General features: G+C 44.3%; 1 protein-coding gene across 2 annotated transcripts in view; it reads left to right on the top strand.

Annotated features, from left to right (window-relative positions):
* col4a3 (collagen, type IV, alpha 3) overlaps positions 1-19,534 on the top strand; it is a 142,935-nt gene that overhangs the window by 21,296 nt on the left and 102,105 nt on the right. The window contains exon 2 of one of the 2 annotated variants that reach the window (XM_064938105.1): positions 14,354-14,410. In XM_064938105.1, coding sequence (XP_064794177.1) covers positions 14,354-14,410 — 57 coding nt within the window. Of the gene's footprint in view, positions 1-14,353; positions 14,411-14,664; positions 14,742-19,534 lie in introns of those variants that run through there. The other variant, XM_064938106.1, reaches the window with a different exon arrangement.

Below are 19,534 nucleotides of genomic sequence, written 5' to 3' on the forward strand. Positions count from 1 at the left end.
GGTTTGAAGGGTGTATAAGATTGCTTACTAACCCATTACAATGGCAAACAATTGCTCAGGTGCCATGGGTTTATATACTATTTGAGTTTTTGCTTGAGCCTGCTGGAGTGCCAGATGGGTGGGTGGGGTTTGTACTGTTGGTAATGTTCCATTGATTACATTGCATCAGATATGCTCAATCAAGCACGGCTAACTTATGTAAATGAAATATACTACACCCAGAACAGGTGCCATCCTCTACTGCCATTGTGACCTTAAGCAAGGTATTAAACCCCTTAACTGGTACAAGTTAATGCTGTAAGGCTGGCCCTGTGCTGCTTCCAGCCTGTGTGAATAATGTGTCAGGAGTTTGGGTACTGTGACAGTAAAAATACAAAATTCCATTGTATAATAGATAAATATGGGGACTTTTATTTTGAAAACTTTTTATGAAGGATGTTGAACAAATGTGTTAGGAAGGTTGTTATGAATGATACTGCAACGCTCATAAAGGTGTTATAACTGGTTTCATAAAGGTGTTACCAAGTGTTACCACATTTATGTGGTGTAAAAAGCTTAGATCTAATTTAAAAAATATTGTAAACCTCATTATAATCTGTGTTCTACAAGTCCAAGCATCTAGTTTGGCCTATCTCTCCTAGAGTAACCTGACTCACAGTTCACAATGTTTGACTTGACTCTCCTGTTGACGCTGCACTGTCTCCTTTGCATTCTGAGGTTTGAGTAGGTCAATGCTTGTGAGTAGCTCTCCCTTTATGAGTAGCAATGCAGGCAAAGCCTGTAGGATAGCAGGAAGCTGTTCAAGCATCGGTCCAGTGTCCCTTAACCCTGAGATGCTTTTAAAGCATGTTCTGTACAAAAGCATGGTCTGTACAAACCTCGCCGCCAGATCGCTGGTAGATTGATGATACGGTGTAGACCTGATGTACTGTACGCCATTCACCTGTAGGGACGTGGGCATTTCTTGGGTCCGTTGTTGTTAACGAGTTGGAGTAGCTATCCAAATCGACTAAACACCTCCCCAAGCTTCTCATGATGGCAGCCTCTGGCCACTTGCTATGAGCATCCAAAACCACAAGAAACATTATGTCTTCCACTGGACCTGGGAAGTCGATGTGTATGCATTGCCACGCAAATCTTCTGACATGAGGAACATGTTTTTCGCTTTCAACTCAATGCTTCCATCCAATCCAGGTCACCAGAAGTAGCTCTATGTGATTTCATTCATGTGAACCATTCCACAATGACCTGAGTGTTGCTGTTGCAAAACTGGTTTCCTCAGCAAAGGTGGAATGATTACTCTCCTCCCCCACAGCAAACAACCAGTCTGTACTGACAGCTCAGTTCTCCTTGAAGAGTAATGTTTCAGTTCTGGAGCATTGTCTTTACCTTTGATGATGTTCCATCACTTCAGATAACACAGGTTCGTCTCTGGTGTTTCTCCACATTTGTGTTGAAGTGAGTGGTGCGTTTTCCACTTGTCTGAAGTAGAAGATGTCAACTTGGCATGGTTCCAGCTTGACCACAGGTAGTGGCAACCTAGAAAGTCCATCTGCTTTGCAGTGCAGTTCTGACAACAACAAAGTTCACCTTTCTATTCTGCTTGCATCAAGTGACGGAATCCCAGTATGCTCGTTAGCAGATGATTATCTGTAAGAAGGATGAACTTCCTTCCATATAGATACTGGTGAAATGTATTTACCCCAAAAACTATGCCGAGGGCTTCTATCTGTGCATAGTTACTTTCTGTTTTGTTCAATGTCCTCAATGCGTAAGCGATCGGCTTCTCTTCATTGAATGGCATGATATGGGACACGACTGCTCCCATACCATATGGACTAGCATCACATGCTAGTCAGATGGGCAATGACAAGTCGAATGTGTCAGTGCCTCAGATTTCAGTCGTAGTTCCTTGGTTTTCACGAATGCTTCCTCGCGTTGTTCAGTTCATTTACATAATTTGTCTTGACAAAGCAACTAATGCAGCATCTCCAGTTTTTGCTTAGCTCGGAATAAAGCATCCATAGTAGTTCAGTAACCCCAGGAAAGAATTTAGTTGGCTCACGTTCTGAGGAGCTGGGGTGTCCAAGATAGCCTCGACCGTGAACAGATTCTAGTGAAGGCCTGCGGCATCGATGACTTGTCTGAGGTATTCAACCAATGATTGGAATAATGCACATTTGTCTTGACGAAATTGCGGTCCATAGTCCTTCAATCTATGTAAGGTCGTATCCAAGTTCTGGAGAGAGTTCTCTTTGTCTTTTCCAGGTAGGAGGATGTAATCCAGGTACCATTGTACTCCTGGCAATCCACTCAAGATCTGATCCATCACCCACTGGAATAGGGTTGGCACACTTGTGATTGCAAACGGTAGACCACATTACCTGAAGAGCCCCTTGTGTGTCATGATGGTCCGCAGCTTCTTTGACTTTTAATCCACATGCATCTGCAAGTAAGCTTGGCAGAGGTAAATTTTTCTGAACTTTTGACCCCCATCTAAACTTGTGAAAAGGTTGTTGTGTGGAAGCTGATATTGCTCCTCGGACTACACAGGGTTAACTGTGACTTTATAAAGTCCCCACATATCCTGATTCCACCATCCTTCTCAAGGACTGATATGATGGGTGTTTCCCATTCACTCATGCTGACTGGCTCCAGTATTTTCTTCTTGACCAAAGCGTCCAAGTCAGCCTCAACTTTTGGTCTGAAAGCATAAGGTACTGGACATTTTTTCAGAAACTTTGGTTTGCTGTCTGGCTTAATGCTAAGCTTCACATTAATGTATTTCATACTACCCATCTCTGGTTGCCCCTCTAGCAAGTGAGAGACATAGTACCCATGCGTGCCCCCAGCAACAGTAAATATATTGTGTGACTTCCTAATGAGTCACTCACCTCTGCATTCTCTTGCTCAGCAGAGTGAACATGTCTCTTTTTCTTTTGTTGGAATCTCCTTTTGTTCAGGCTTTGACATTTTCTCTGAGCTCTTTTTGTTCCTGCAATCTTGTTCGATGTGGCTCTTTTTACCACAGGCTCGGCAATCCAATACTAGAATTTCGACTTCAATACCGGTACAAGGTTTAGTATCACAATAGTTGATACCATCACGATACTCAATACCAAAACGTCACCAAAAATTATTTTTATAATTTGACGGTATTTGATATTTTTTAAATAATAAAAGATCAAAATGTCCTTTATGGGTGGTGCGTGACCCTAGGGTGGCAACATATACATTCTAAGACGTGATTTCAATGGGTCTCTTTCCATTCTGATTGTTTTATACTTCTCAACGAAACTTCAACCCAAAATAAGTTTCAGCATTTCCATGAATTTCTGCATTTCCTGCATTCATTTGAGATTATTTTCACACTGCCATGTAAGGCTGCACGGTATGGGCCAAGTCTATAGGCTTGATTTATAACTAAATGTTGCGATTTAGATCAAAAGACTTGGGTGAACTGTTGGAATCATGGAAGACAAATTATTTTTCTAATTCTATAATAAGAAGATAATAGTGAGCATTTTGAATACAGTGGTATTTGACCTGACAATGAATGAAAATACCATGGAGGAGATATTGGGACAGTGTAGGAACCAAAGTGTTGGTAAGTTTTTTTCTTGGAGACCCTATAATCTTTGGCTACATTAAATGTTTACTCTTAGCTACTTCATGTAGCTAATATATTCATGCTTTGCATTTTCCTCTTTGATTTAGAAGATACTGTTGCACAACAGTAGATTTAGGTCTATACCATCAGGCTGTATAGCGACGTTTGCTCTGACTCAACTTAGCCACAACTTCCTAAAAAAAGACAAACTAGCTGTTTGCAGATGTAAGGAACACAAACTAATAATGTAATTACAAAGTGATTGGGGATTTATATTAAGAAGCAAAGTGGAAACAGCATCGTAATCAACAACATTGTTGCATGTGCTGCATTGACCATGCAGACTGAACGCATGTGTCTCGTGGTCAAGCAACAACAAATGCACTCCTTGATTGACAAGGGGCCAGGGCTAGGCCTGTGAGGAAAGCGGCATGGCAAGAGCGAGAACGGAGAGACTCAAGTAGCAGAGTTACACACAGAGTATCATATTTAATGGTAAAACTTTATTTGAATGGTAAATCTCTGTTGATAAACTGGGTAAATCTAGATGTGGCCTGGGCTTCTTCACAATACAGGTGCTGCATATTCAATAGGAGTGTGTGCAAGCATTGAGTTATTGAGCTTGTTTTGGCTGATTTCATGGGGCTGCAGATGACAAAGTATCTGTTTCTCTTACATTTGGGACTTTTGTACCGATCAACAACATTTGCATTGAAGTAGAAGCCTCTTCTTTTATAAACGTGTGCGCTGTCTCTTTAACCCAGTAATTATGTATTTCATGAGCTTTGCACAGAGTTGGTTGAAGGAGACGTGAGGCAGATATGCTTTTCTTCAGTATCTCTATGTGAAGGAGATGATTAAGTGAATAAATAAAGTTGTGAAAATCAGCATATGTTGTGTTATGGTTTGCATATTATCACAATCAAAGTACTAGCTTAGTGAATTGATGTTAGCTTCAGCTGTAAGCTAGCATGGAAAGTTAGCTTATAAATATGGAAGCTAACTATCTTCTTGCATTGTAAAGTGTTCTAGCCTTCATGGATATCGTTTTACAAACAGTAATTAACTGTAATTAACATTTCTACATGCCGTGTTGCATTATTCAAGTGTGTTAACGTCTGTGCAGCATGAGTGTGGAGCTAACATGATGCAGCCCAGACTCCAGTGCAGTGGTTCCTGCACTTGGTGTCTGGGCTGCACCATGTTAGCTCCACATGAGAGAGCTAGCTCTAGCAATGAGTAATTAGAGCAGGCAAGAGAAATGCATTGTGCGCTCGTACTAGAGTGGATATTGGCTGCTCTGATAGACAGACGTCATCCTCCAAGTCAGTATGTGCCGTGAGACACATTTTACAGAAGTCCCGAATGTAAAACAAATTCTAGTACAAAATAGTTTTTTATGTTCTAGTATCGAACATGTACTGATGTTTCGATATACCCTGCAACACTAGACACCTGATGTCCCACTTTGCCACAGCGGCAACATGTGCCTCGACAGACACGCCGCCCAGTTTCTAGCAAACTTTGCCGTATTTAGTGGTTTGTTTTGTCTTATTTCTTACAATATATGCTCAGAACGTTTCTTGTATCATTACCTACAGACAGAAATAACCTTTGGATATTAGATTGACGGTCACTTACCAGAAATTGGACTTCCCTGAAATGTATCCTTTGTTTGAACTTCCCAAGAAAGCTCTATTTATCCCGGGAGCTGCACCAAAACAGACATTGGAGAAAAGATAGGAGTGGGGCCCTAGTCAGACAGGCGAGTGCACAGCATACACTGCTTCCGAGTATATTACTCGATAACATTCACAAGAATGGTAACATACTCTGTTTTACGAAATCATGGCTCTCTCCGGGTATATGTAACTTTTTTCAGGAAAGGTTAAGTGCGGACAAATCTGGGTTTGGCGGATGCCAGGAGAACGCTACCTGCCACAATGCATAGTGCCAAATGTAAAGTTTGGTGGAGGAGGAATAATGGTCTGGGGCTGTTCTTCATGTTTTGAGCTAGGCCCCTTAGTTCCAGTGAAGGGACATTTTAACGGTACAGCATACAATGACATTCTAGATGATTCTGTGCATCCAACTTTATGGCAACAGTTTGGGGAAGGCCCTTTTCTGTTTTAGCATAACAATGCCCCCATGTACAAAGCGAGGTCCATACAGAAATGGTTTGTTGAGATCGGTGTGGAAGAACTCACCTCGCCTGCACAGAGCCCTGACCTCAACCCCATCGAACCCCTTTGGGATGAATTGAAAGGCCGACTGCGAGCCTTCCCAGAAGAGTGGAGGCTGTTATAGCAGCGAAGGCATATATTTCAGCTTGGATGATGGCCCACCACCTCAAGATCAACTTCAAGACGGAGGTGCTCTTGATCCGGGGAAGGCGTGCCCGCTCAAAAACCTCTCCATCATGGTTGACAACTCCAGTGTTGCCCTCCCTGGGTGCCAAGAACCTTGGCGTGACCCTGGACAACACCATGTTGTTCTCTGCCAACTTCAAAGCAGTGACTAGCTCCTGCAGGTTCATGCTCTACAACAGCAGTAGAGTACGACCCTACCTTACACAGGAAGCGGCGCATGTCCTAATCCAGGCACTTGTCGTCTCTCATCTGGACTACTGCAACTCGCTGTTGGCTGGGCTCCCTGCTTGTGGCATCAAACCCCTGTAACTTATCCTGGTTTTCAACCTTCCCAAGTTCTCCCATGTCACCCAGCTTCTCCGCACACTCCACTGGCTTCTGGTCCAGGCTCGCATCCACTACAAGACCATGGAGCAGAGACTACGGAGCAGCAAGAGGTACTATCCCTCCCTACCTTCAGGTTATGCTCAAAGCCTACACCCCAACCTGAACACTCTGTTCTGCCACCTCTCGTCTCTTGGCCCTCCCACCCCTGTAGAACCAGCTTCCCCCTGAAGCTAGGACAGCAGAGTCCCTGCCCATCTTCCGAAAGCACCTGAAACCTACCTCTTCAAAGAATATATTAAATAATCAATCAGAATCTATGCTTCAAGATTGTTTTAATCATGTGGACAGGGGATTGTTCCAGGTCGCCTCTGAGAATATTATAGACCTATACATAGACTTTATGTCTGGGTTCATCAGGATGTGCATAGAGAATGTTGTTCCCACTGTGATGATTAGAACATATCCAAACCAAAAACCATGGATAGATTGGAGCATTAACAAAAAACTGAAAACGCGAACCACGGACGTGTACAAACAGACCAGCTACAACCCCGTAAGGCAATCAAAGGGGCAACACTACAGTACAGGGACAAAGTGTTGTGTTGCAATTCAACGGCTCATACACAAGATGTATGTTGCAGGGACTCCAGACAGTCACGGATTATAAATGGACAGCAAGCCACATTGCGGACACCAACTCCTCGCTCCCGGACAAGCGAAACACCTTTGCCCGCTTCGAGGAAAACTACATCAAGTCACCGACCCGGGCTCCCGACGCTCACGAGGTCTGTTTGCTCTAGTTCTCCATGGCCGACGTGTCATTTAAGCTTGTTAACCCTTGAAAGGCTGCCAGCCCAGATGGCATCCAAAGCTGCATCCTCAGAGCATGTGCAGAGCTGGCTGGAACGTTAACAGACATATTTAATCCCTTCATATCCCACTCTGTTGTCCCCACTTGATTCCACCATTGTTCTTGTACCCAATAAAGGGAAAGTAACTGAACTAACTTATCCGACACCCTAGACCCACCACAATTCGCATATCGCCCTAACAGATCCATGGACGACGCAATCGTCAATGACTGCACACTGCCCTATCCCAGCTGGACAAGATAAATACCTATGTACGCTTTTAAGTACCAAGTTCTTTACTCACTGTTCCATCACATTATTTTCCCGTTCCAACGTCCATCTCAAATTCCTTTCTTCCATCTATTACCATGCTAACGCTCTCCTTGATAGCTCTACTATGAACTTGTCTCTGCTAGCAATACACTGTGATCACATGTGAGGTTTACATTAGTTTCTGCACAGATATGTGCTCTTTTGTCATGGACCAGGCTATTCATTGATGTTAGTACTGTTTGCATGAACCTCTTTCGTCAGAAATTCTTAGGTGCATCCAAAGTGTTTGATATGGTAGCACCTACATTTGATTTATATGTATTGAACAAGTTGAGTCTCCACAGCCAGTGGTGATTTGCAGTGGTGACAGATGGACAGACGGACAAAGTACAGACAGACAGAGCACTACTCCAGACAGACATCCAGACAGAGAGCTCGGGTCCTGGTCAGTCCCACATCCCTACATCCCACAAGGCACAGCCACAACCCCTGTTGTTTTAGTCTTCCTATTCAGCTCTTTGTGCTGTTGCTTTGTTGTTTCAGAGTGCCCCCCTATTCAGACCAAAGCGCCCAGAGCTCCACCACTGTCCCTCCCCGGGGGCTTTCGATGGGCAGCTTGGATCCCGACCTGTTTGTCTTCTGCGTGGTTTCACACCCCGAACAGAATGAGACAGAGCAACAGGCACGCCGATCCGCCAGGAAGTCACCCACTGGTGGGGGATGGTGGAGTGAGGCGGGGGAAAGCGGGTGGTCAGAGGGTGCTGTTCCCAGCACCGCAGACATCCTTGCATGGGGACACCCCTCAAACCCTCCAACCCCCTCCATTTCCCCTCGGCCAACCTCACCAACCCCTACACCCCCTACATTAGTCCTCAGGGATTATAATGGTATTGGTTTAAACCCCAGTCACACACACAAGAGAGGTACTCAGGAACTCTGGGACAAAACTGCTATGCGGCCTCTTCTCAGTTTATTCTTGTTTCTGCTCAGTGACACACAGTCGTTGGGTACTCCTTAACCATGCATGAGGCCTAACACAGGTAGTGTAGCGGTTAGAGAAGGAGGGTTACTAGTTTGAATCTCAAATCTGACTTGAGAAATCTGTGAAGCCAGGCGGGTATATTGCCTCCCTACTGGGAGAGCAGGATGGAAGATAGGCCTACTGGCCTATTCTAATGTGACAATGTGCTGTTGCTATTGTAGCAACCTTAATCCAACACCTAGTGACAGTCGCTGGACCCGTGCTCGAGTCCCTGTTGGGGCTAGCCCCCCCCTCCAAATTCGTTACATTATGATTAAGTGGAAGAATATTTGCTGTTTTGAAACTCTAGAGTCAGGGAACCATGCGCTCACACACTACAGCTTGTCTAAGTGTGAATATGTGTAGCTGTTCTGTTTGATTAGCTCAGATCAGCATCAGTGGACAGATATAGGACTGCTCGATCACTCTCTCCCACACACAGAGCCATATAAATTCAATGACGAGATTAAATGTCTATGCATAGGGGCTGCCTACTGGACCAGGGGGCTACCTACTGCCACCATGAGTGGGACAAGTCTGTCCCAGCTCAGGCATGCTCTGGGAAAACAGAGACAAAGCAAGGTGTTGTTGTGATATTTTCTATTCATCGAGGCTCACGACTTGGACCTGGTTCAAAAGTATGCAAGCTTGTCACGATCGTCATGAAGGACGGACCAAGGCGCAGCGTGATTTGAATTCCACTTATTTTATTAAAGTGAAACTAAGAAAAGAATAAACATACAACGAACATGAAGTCGTCGCGCTCAACACACTGACACAAAACAATATCCCACACAATGCAGGTGGGAACAGGTACACCTTAAGTATGATACCCAATTAGAGACAATGATAATCAGCTGCTTCTAATTGGGAATCATACTCAAACACAAACATAGAAATATATTCGACTAGAACACCCCCTAGTCACGCCCTGACCTACAACACCATAGAGAACCAAGGGCTCTCTATGGTCAGGGCGTGACAAAGCTTGCTGCCGTGAATGCTCTGATGCCGGCCGATTTAAGCTTCACACTTCTAACGTTCCCTTGTCTCCCTTCCTCATCCCTCCACATAATTAATGAAGTCCCCCAGCAAGATCTTCCAAGCTAGACTAAAGCCAGGATGCACAAGAGTGAGGATCAGTGCATTACAATTATAATTAATCTAGCTAATAGTTCAGTGTCTCCTCTTTTAGATAGTCAGACCATTTTTTGGTTTTTCTGCCTTCCAATGCAACCATACTATTATCATTCATGTCTTATGACTTTTTCGACTTCTTCGAGTCATGAGTCCTTAACACCCGCCTACTTAACCCGGAAGCCAGCTGCACCAATGTGTCGGAGGAAACATTGTCCAACTGACTACCAAAGTTATCAGTTAGCCTGCAGGCGCCCGGCCCGCCACAAGGAGTTGCTACAGCGCGATGAGGCCAGTAAAGCCCCCCCCAGGGAGAAACAGGGAGAAACAGGGTGAGAAAGGAAGTGAGCGACAGGGTGAGAGAGAGTGAGACAGTATAAAGACATTGAGGGATTAGGGAGAGAGAGAGAGTTTTTGATAAACTCCCATATCTATTGGGTGAAATACCACAGTGTGAAATCACAGCAGCAAGATTTGCAACCTGTTGCCATAAGAAAAGGACAATCAGTGAAGAACAAACACGTATACACAACCAACATTTATGATTATTTATTTTCCCTTTTGTACTTTAACTATTTGCACATCATTACAACATATTGGTTACTGTACATTTGTTATTGTTTATTATCTATTTAACTTGCTTTGGCAATGTAAACATATGTTTCCCATGCCAATAAAGCCCTTAAATTGACATTGAGAACAACAGAGAGAGAGAGATATGGTGGAGGGGTGATCAATATTAGAATGAAAATGTTTCAGGTTCAAGTATTTTTAATTTAATTTAATCTTTATTTAACTAGCCAAGTCAGTTAAGAACACCATATGCATCCTACTTTCAACGTCAAAAGTAATGCACTATATAAAGAATAGGTTGTCATTTGTAATGAAACCATAGTGTTATTATGCAACTTCTCTAAACTGTGTTGTGTTACTGATATATAGACACATACTCATTGATCAAAATGTCTTAATATATTATTAGATTATGACAACTATGATGTGTAAGAGAAGAACAGAGCCAGTATGTGCTTGCTAAGGTCAGAGGTTGAGAGTGGACGAGAGAAGGGAGAGAGGTGAAGGAAGGGGTGAGAGAGGTTGACAAGTAAGATAGTAAGCACTGAGGTTGAGGAAGTTCACTGTTACAGAGGATATTGGCAGGCTTCTGGCAAGGTGGGTTATAAGGGGTGAGGTTAGGTGGGGAGAGATCTGGAGATGTGTATTCTGAAAATGACAGACCAGCCGTCACCAGCATGCTGGCTTGCCCATCTGTGAACACTGACATATAGCGTTTCTCCTTGTTTTGGAATCCTTTGCATTTTCTACAGGCTTTGATGTTCCGCCACCATGGGTTTGAAAAGTGTTTTCTGTTCTCCGGTATTCTTGGAGAATACAGTGTTTTCTAATCTTCTCCATCTCTTGAGAGCGCCACATGCCTACAGTATATTTGTACCCACTCTGGGTGGGTTGGAGTGGAAGGCTGCTGGCGTTAGCTCACTCAGGTTTGGATGAGGTGTGTGTGTGTGTGTGTGTGTGTGTGTGTGTGTGTGTGTGTGTGTGTGTGTGTGTGTGTGTGTGTGTGTGTGTGTGTGTGTGTGTGTGTGTGCGTGTGCGTGTAAGGGTTTATGTGTAAGGGTTTGTGGTCAGATTACTGAGCCTGTTAAAGCCTATAGGCAAAACACTGATTCACTATTGTGATTTATTAGACGAAAGGGTAATATTGAAAAAGGTGGTCAGGAAATGTGTTTACAGTGATTCCACATTATTATTCTCTTAACACTGAGTGGTGGTGTTAAAATCTGCTTCCTAAATGGCACCCTATTCACTATATGGTGCATTACTTTCAACCAGGGCCCATAGGGGCTATACAAAGAATAGGTTGCCATTTTCAATGAAACCGTAGTGAAATGCAACTCCTCTAAACTGTGTTTCGTTACTGATAAATAGACATATACTCATTAACTTTTCAAAATGTCTTCATATATTATTAGATTATGAAAGCTATGATACAGTATTAGTGTCCATGACCGCTCAGTCCTTTTTTACTGTTTTCCCTGGTAACTAGTGTTAATCTTTGTGAGAGAACAGAGTAATTTAGGTCTTCATGCTGTCTTTGTCTCTATCCCTGTGTCCATCCTTAATCTCTTTTTCTCTCTCTCTCCCTCTCCTCTTCTTTTTCGACTTTGTTCTTCATTCTTTCACTCCAGATTCCTCTTCTCTTCCTGTCACCTCATGTTGCCTCCATCTCCACTCTCTTTCCTCCTCTCTTTCCCCTCTCCTCCTCCCCTCTCTCTCTCTCTCTCTCTCTCTCTCTCTCTCTCTCTCTCTCTCTCTCTCTCTCTCTCTCTCTCCTGCATGCCCCAGGTGTGTGCAGGTCTCTGTCTGATGATGTGTTATCAGGGGACTGTGGAGCCATAGCCTTCACACAGGGCCCGCGATTTTGCCAGGGCGATAACATAATTCAAATTCACACACAGTCTGATGCACACACACGCACACAGTGCTCCACACACCTCCCCACTTGCACTGTTTTTTTACACCTACATTGCTATCACTCTGCTATGATCATATTATTTACATGGTTAGTATAAAAATGTAAAACCACTATACAATTTATTATTTTGTTGATCTTTTTTAAAAAGTTTTTCAAGTGTTTATGTCTGGATGTGTTTGTGTGTGTTTAAGTGTGTGCGTGTGTCTGTGTGCGTTCGCGTGTGTGTGCTCATGTGCGGGAGAAAGAGACTTTGTGTGTGTTTGTCTCCAACAGATAGACAAGGTCCTATCTCCTTGTCTCCCTCCCACAGTAACGGACATTAAGCAGAAGAGGCAATTGCCTCAGGCCTCACATCATCAAGAGGCTTCGTGATAATAATGCTAGTATTATTTTTTGTTGTTGTTGCTTGAGGTCCCCCCCATTCTCCGCTTGAGGAGCAGCAAAATCTGCAGGTAGCTTCAAAGATGCAAAGGAAATGGGGAGGGAAGGAGGTTTTGCCTTTCCACTGTGCCCAGGTTAATGAGGCCCCATCTATTAAAAGAGCAATAATTTATTTACATACATATGCATATCCGGTGTTTCATATCAATATTAATATAATCCAAGATTTTCTCATAATAGTTTAAACAAGTCATTAATCACTCACAGACTGGTTCATAATAATGGACTTTTTTCACGCATACAGCGTTCCTGTGCATTGTTTCACACAATATGATTGCAAACAGCACTTTTATTTAAATTAAGCTGCAGCAATTACGCGCTTTCAGAGTGGGACAGAGAAAAGAAAATGAAATAACGAATATTAAATATTAACAGAAAATATACCTAAGTGAACTAATTTCTTTAGTAAAAAAGACAGGCGCTGCTTATAATACTGCCATTGTCGACGAGGCAGATGCAGAGGACATGTACAGTATGTGAGCCATTTATCTGATGCTGTCTTGCCCAAAAAAGTATGGCATGTCATACTGTTTTAGTCCAGACAGCATCAGATACATGGGCTACATATAGTAAGACAGAGGGGAGCAGTTTTTCTTGCACAGATGCTTTATTCGGTGAGATAGTTTCAGCCACGTGCAAATTATTTTGGATGAACATACAAAGGTAACATACTTTTTGAAGTGATGTGTTTGACAATCAGATGAAAACATCCTGACTGGTTGTGTTCTTGCCATATTAAAAGGTAACACATTTTTACTGTTAAATTACATGACTTTTTAAATGAAAAAAATTACAAAAAATTGTGCAAGAGTACAGGGGATGGAGGGGGGGCTCAGACTGCCCTCTGCCTAGAGCATCCAAATGACTAAATACGCCCCTTCTCCATTTGTGTTGCATTCCGTCGGAAACCCAAACAATCCTTGTGGACAGTGTGTCTATCTCACTGCATCTCCCCAGATAACTCTGTCTCTCTTCCGGCACAGACAATCTCATTCATTAGGAACACGCAACAGTCAGTCAACAAAAGGAGATTCTGTTACCTTGGGAAACAAGGAAAAATAAGGCAAATCAAACCAGCAGCTCTAACTTGATACAAGATTATCATGCATTCTTGTTGTGTCTGACCTACTTCAGGAAGGTACTCACCTGAGATAAGAAGGTCTGAGATATGACATGTTTCAGGTCAACATAGCATCCTGAGCATGACAGAACTGAACCACTGGGGTTTCTGGGTGGGTTTGTGGGTATGCCTTTTTGTGAGAGGATTATTGACTCAACGTGAGTGTTCAAGATGCTATATTTAGGATTATTTCACAATATAGGATAATTATAGCAAATTGACTGGTTAAATGCCTCTCCAGGCATTGTGAAGATTGGTTGTTCTTTACAGCGCTGCGGATAATCAGTTCAAACACACACGCAATGACTTGCACTCCCAGCCCTAGTAGTGGGAGACAAACAGAATATAATACAGTATGCAAATGTACGTGCCGAGGTTCTGTAGAATGTCGTGTTTAGCGAGGAATCCTTTGAATTTCTGTCTACTAAATAGTGCTGTTGGTGATAATTGTTAGAGGATGTGTGAGAGGATTTTCTCAAATACAGAATAAACATAGACAAGTCATTAGTGTAACAACACACTTCCAAACACTTTAAATGCTTTAGCACTTTTTTCTCCACTAAGAAACATAAATTGAACCAAGGTTCTATCAATGTCACCTGAATGTTACGTCAGGGTTTTACATGGAGTGTTGCCATTCCATGTTATACTGTATTCAGGCCAACTTAGTGAGTTGGGTGTGTGAAACTGACTGTTGTCCCATTTGTCCCCAGGTGTGTAGCTGCACCGGAAAGTCCAGGTGTCACTGTGATGGAGTAAAAGGCAGTAAGGTAAGTGGCTTAACACTATAACCCTCTATATTATACTTTATTGTATTTATTAATCCTACTCCAGAAAGAGAGTGAAAGACTCACCCCTTGCTACCTAATTAACAAATGGCCTTGTTATGTGGGTGGGGAGGGGGGTGTATGTTATTCTGTTTATGTTGTACGGTTTGATTCTAGACAAATTCCCTGCTGCTCTGCATCTCACCTAATCACCTTACCTCATCATACCTCATCACACCTATGCTAGTTCCCAAATGCTTCCAAGAATCCAGAGGTCACAATCAGAGATTTCATGCAGTCCGTCTTGAAACTTCCTCCAGAGAGCATGCTTCGGGTTTGTATGTCCAACAGCTACTCCTTCATCACCCTGTTTTCCCTGAGTGCACAGTCCATGTTTGAATAAAATGTTTTTACCTTGGCTGTGAGTGGCTTGTTCTCTCCGTGGAGCGTGAGAATTTCACTCTGACTAAACTCTAGGCTCCCCCTCAGCCTCAGAGTGCACCGACTTGGAGCTCGAAATGATCAATCATCGCGAAATGTTATCACTACCAACAAAAGGAGCTGATCGAAAGAAGGGGAAAGTAACTCAAAGGGACAATATTCGGTCTTAATTATCAATTTCCCCAGGAGATAAAAGGATGTTGCAAAAAACTGTATCCTGTACAGAAGAGTTACAAAAGACTGTATCCATGTAACCGAGGGAGAGGGATAACCGTGCCTTTCTCAGTTATTAATCTGAACCCATTATTATGTGAATAAATGCAATAGGCCGTCTCTGGAGGATCTAGCAAGATAGTGAATCATTGCATCACCGACTCATTTTTACTATAATGAATATGTGCCTATCTTGCAAAATTATGCAATTATTAAGAGGCTAGATACAAATAGCTAATCCTGGCAACCAATGTTCTAGCATTAATTTATTGAGGCAAGCAGCTCAGGGATGTCAAGTTGGTAGCCAAGCATGTTCATGTCATCGTTCATGTTTGTTCACTCAATTTGTCTAAACCTTTCTATAATTCAATATGTTTGTCTTTGTCTACAGTACATCTATGTTTACAGCAATCAATGGGAAGATATCAGATATTGGGGAATAACATCTTGTTAGTGGTACATTTGTACTGTAGTGAAACTGTCTATGGTAATGCAATTTCTCTCTATACAGTTGAAGCCTGAAGTTTCCCAGTGAATCAGAAGTTTACATACACACAATTAGTATTTGGTAGCATTGCCTTTAAATTGCTTAACTTGGGTCAAACGTTTTGGGTAGCCTTCCACAAGCTTCCCACAATAAGTTGGATGAATTTTGGCCCATTACTCCTGACAGAGCTGGTGTAACTGAGTCAGGCTTGTATGCCTCCTTGCTCGAGACACACTTTTTCAGTTCTGCCCACATATTTTCTAAAGGATTGAGGTCAGGGCTTTGTGATGGCCACTCCAATACCTTGACTTTGTTGTCCTTAAGCCATTTTGCCACAACTTTGGAAGTATGTTTGGGGTCATTGTCCATTTGGAAGACCCATTTGCGAACAAGCTTTAACTTCCTGACTGATGTCTTCAGATGTTGCTTCAATATATCCACATAGTTTTCCTGCCTCAAGATGTCATATATTTTGTGAAGTGCACCAGTCCCTCTGCAGCAAAGCACCCCCAAAACATGATGCTGCCACCCCCGTGCTTCACTGCTGGGATGGTGTCTTTGGCCTGCAAGCCTCCTCCTTTTTCCTCCAAACATAACCATGGTCATTATGGCCAAACAGTTCTATTTTTCTTTCATCAGACCCGAGGACATCTCTCCAAACAGTACGATCTTTGTCCCCATATGCAGGTGCAAACTGTAGTCTGGCTTTTTTATGGCGGTTTTGGAGCAGTGGCGTCTTCCTTGCTGAGCAGCCTTTCAGGTTATGTCAATATAGGACTCGTTTTACTGTGGATATAGATACTTTTGTACTTTTCCTCCAGCATCTTCACAAGGTCCTTTGCTGTTGTTCTGGGATTGATTTGCACTTTTCCCACCAAAGTACGTTCATCTCTAAGAGACAGAACCCTCTCCTTCCTGAGCGGTATGATGGCTGCGTTGTCCCATGGTGTTTATACTTGCGTACTGTTGTTTGTACAGATGAACATGGTACTTTCAGGCATTTGGAAAGGATGAACCAGACTTGTGGAGGTCTAGAATTGTATTTCTGAGGTCTTGGCTGATTTCTTTAGATTTTCCCATTATGTCAAGCAAAAAGGCATTGAGTTTGAAGGTAGGCCTAGAAATACACTGCTCAAAAAAATTAAGGGAACACTTAAACAACACAATGTAACTCCAAGTCAATCACACTTCTGTGAAATCAAACTGTCCACTTAGGATGCAAAACGGATTGACAATAAATTCCATATGCTGTTGTGCAAATGGAATAGACAACAGGTGGAAATTATAGGCAATTAGCAAGACACTCCCAATAAAGGAGTGGTTCTGCAGGTTGTGACCACAGACCACTTCTCAGTTCCTATGCTTCCTGGCTGATGTTTTGGTCACTTTTGAAAGCTGGCGGTGCTTTCACTCTAGTGGTAGCATGAGACGGAGTCTACAACCCACACAAGTGGCTCAGGTAGTGCAGCTCATCCAGGATGGCACATCAATGTGAGCTGTGGCAAGAAGGTTTGCTGTGTCTGTCAGCTACCAGGAGACAGGCCAGTACATCAGGAGATGTGGAGGAGGCCGTAGGAGGGCAACAACCCAGTAGCTGGACCGCTACCTCTGCCTTTGCGCAAAGAGGAGAAGGAGGAACACTGCCAGAGCCCTGCAAAATGACCTCCAGCAGGCTACAAATGTGCATGTGTCTGCTCAAACGGTCAGAAACAGACTCCATGAGAGTGGTATAAGTGCCCGACGTCCACAGGTGGGGGTTGTGCTTACAGCCCAACATTGTGCAGGACGTTTGGCATTTGCCAGAGAACACCAAGATTGGCAAATTCGCCACTGGTGCCCTGTGTTCTTCACAGATGAAAGTAGGTTCACACTGAGCACAAGAGACAGACGTGACAGAGTCTGGAGACGCCGTGGAGAACGTTCTGCTGACTACAACATCCTCCAGCATGACCGGTTTGGCGGTTGGTCAGTCATGGTGTGGGGTGGCATTTCTTTGGGGGGCCACACAGCCCTCCATGTGCTCGCCAGAGGTAGCCTGACTGCCATTAGGTACCGAGATGAGATCCTCAGACCCCTTGTGAGACCATATGCTGGTGCGGTTGGCCCTGGGTTCCTCCTAATGCAAGACAATGCTAGACCTCATGTGACTGGAGTGTGTAAGCAGTTCCTGCAAGAGGAAGGCTATGATGCTATGGACTGGCCTGCCTGTTCCCCAGACCTGAATCCAATTGAGCACATCTGGGACATCATGTCTTGCTCCATCCACCAACGCCACGTTGCACCACAGACTGTCCAGGAGTTGGCAGATGCTTTAGTCCAGGTCTGGGAGCAGAACCCTCAGGAGACCATCCACCACCTCATCAGGAGCATGCCCAGGAGTTGTAGGGAGGTCATACAGGCATGTGGAGGCCACACACACTACTGAGCCTCATTTTGACTTGTTTTAAGGACATTACATCAAAGTTGGATCAGCCTGTAGTGTGGTTTTCCACTTTAATTGTGAGTGTGACTCCAAATCCAGACCTCCATGGGTTGATAAATTTGATTTCCATTGATCATTTTTGTGTGATTTTGTTGTTAGCACATTCAACTGTGTAAAGAAAAAAGTGTTTAATAAGAATATTTCATTCATTCAGATCTAGGATGTGTTATTTTTTTTTTGAGCAGTGTACAGTGCCTTGCGAAAGTATTCGGCCCCCTTGAACTTTGCGACCTTTTGCCACATTTCAGGCTTCAAACATAAAGATATAAAACTGTATTTTTTTGTGAAGAATCAACAACAAGTGGGACACAATCATGAAGTGGAACGACATTTATTGGATATTTCAAACTTTTTTAACAAATCAAAAACTGAAGCTTTCGGCAGGGCAAGCGGAGAGGTAGGTTTCGGGTCGAGAGCCAGACCCTGTCCCCCGGTACAAACACGGGGGCCTCACTGCGGTGGCGGTCAGCACTCCTCTTCTGCCGTCCACTCGCTTGTCGTAGAGATTCCTGGACGGCCCTCCAGGTCTCCTTGGAGCGCTGTACCCATTCCTCCACCGCAGGAGCCTCGGTTTGGCTCGGATGCCATGGTGCCAGGACCGGCTGGTACCCCAACACACACTGAAAAGGGGACACGTTAGTAGAGGAGTGGCGTAGTGAGTTCTGGGCCATTTCAGCCCAGGGAATGTATCGTGCCCACTCCCCTGGCCGATCCTGGCAATACGACCGCAGAAACCTACCCACCTCCTGGTTCAGTCTCTCCACCTGCCCATTACTCTCGGGGTGATAACCGGAGGTCAGGCTGACAGAGACCCCCAAACGCTCCATGAAAGCCCTCCATACCCGAGACGTGAATTGGGGGCCCCGATCAGAAACGATGTCCTCCGGCACCCCGTAGTGACGAAAGACATGGGTGAATAATGCCTCCGCAGTCTGTAGGGCTGTAGGGATACCGGGCAACGGGTGGAGACGGCAGGACTTAGAGAACCGATCCACAATCACTAGAAAATTGGTGTTCCCCTGAGACGGCGGAAGATCGGTCAGGAAATCTACTGATAGATGTGACCATGGCCGCTGTGGAACGGGGAGGGGTTGTAATTTCCCTCTAGGAAGGTGCCTAGGAGCCTTACTCTGGGCGCACAACGAACAGGAGGAGACATAACCCTTAACGTCCTTAGCCAAAGTAGGCCACCAATACCTCCCCTGAAGGCTCCCCACTGTCCTCGTCACCCCAGGGTGACCCGAGGAGGGTAGGACGTGAGCCCACCGAATCAGCTTGTCCCGAACACCAAGCGGCATGTGCCTTCGCCCCGCCGGACACTGAGGCGGCGCAGGTTCCGCCCGTAACGCCCGCTCGATGTCCGAGTCCACCTCCCATACCACTGGTGCTACCAGCTTTGAGGCGGGAAGGATGGGAGTAGGTTCGGTGGACCCCTCCTCCGTGTCGTAAAGGCGGGACAGTGCGTCAGCCTTCACGTTCTGGGGGCCCGGTCTATAAGACGTAG

This window comes from Oncorhynchus masou, chromosome 26 (genome assembly GCF_036934945.1).
Source record: "Oncorhynchus masou masou isolate Uvic2021 chromosome 26, UVic_Omas_1.1, whole genome shotgun sequence".
In the NCBI taxonomy this organism is placed as follows: domain Eukaryota; kingdom Metazoa; phylum Chordata; class Actinopteri; order Salmoniformes; family Salmonidae; genus Oncorhynchus; species Oncorhynchus masou.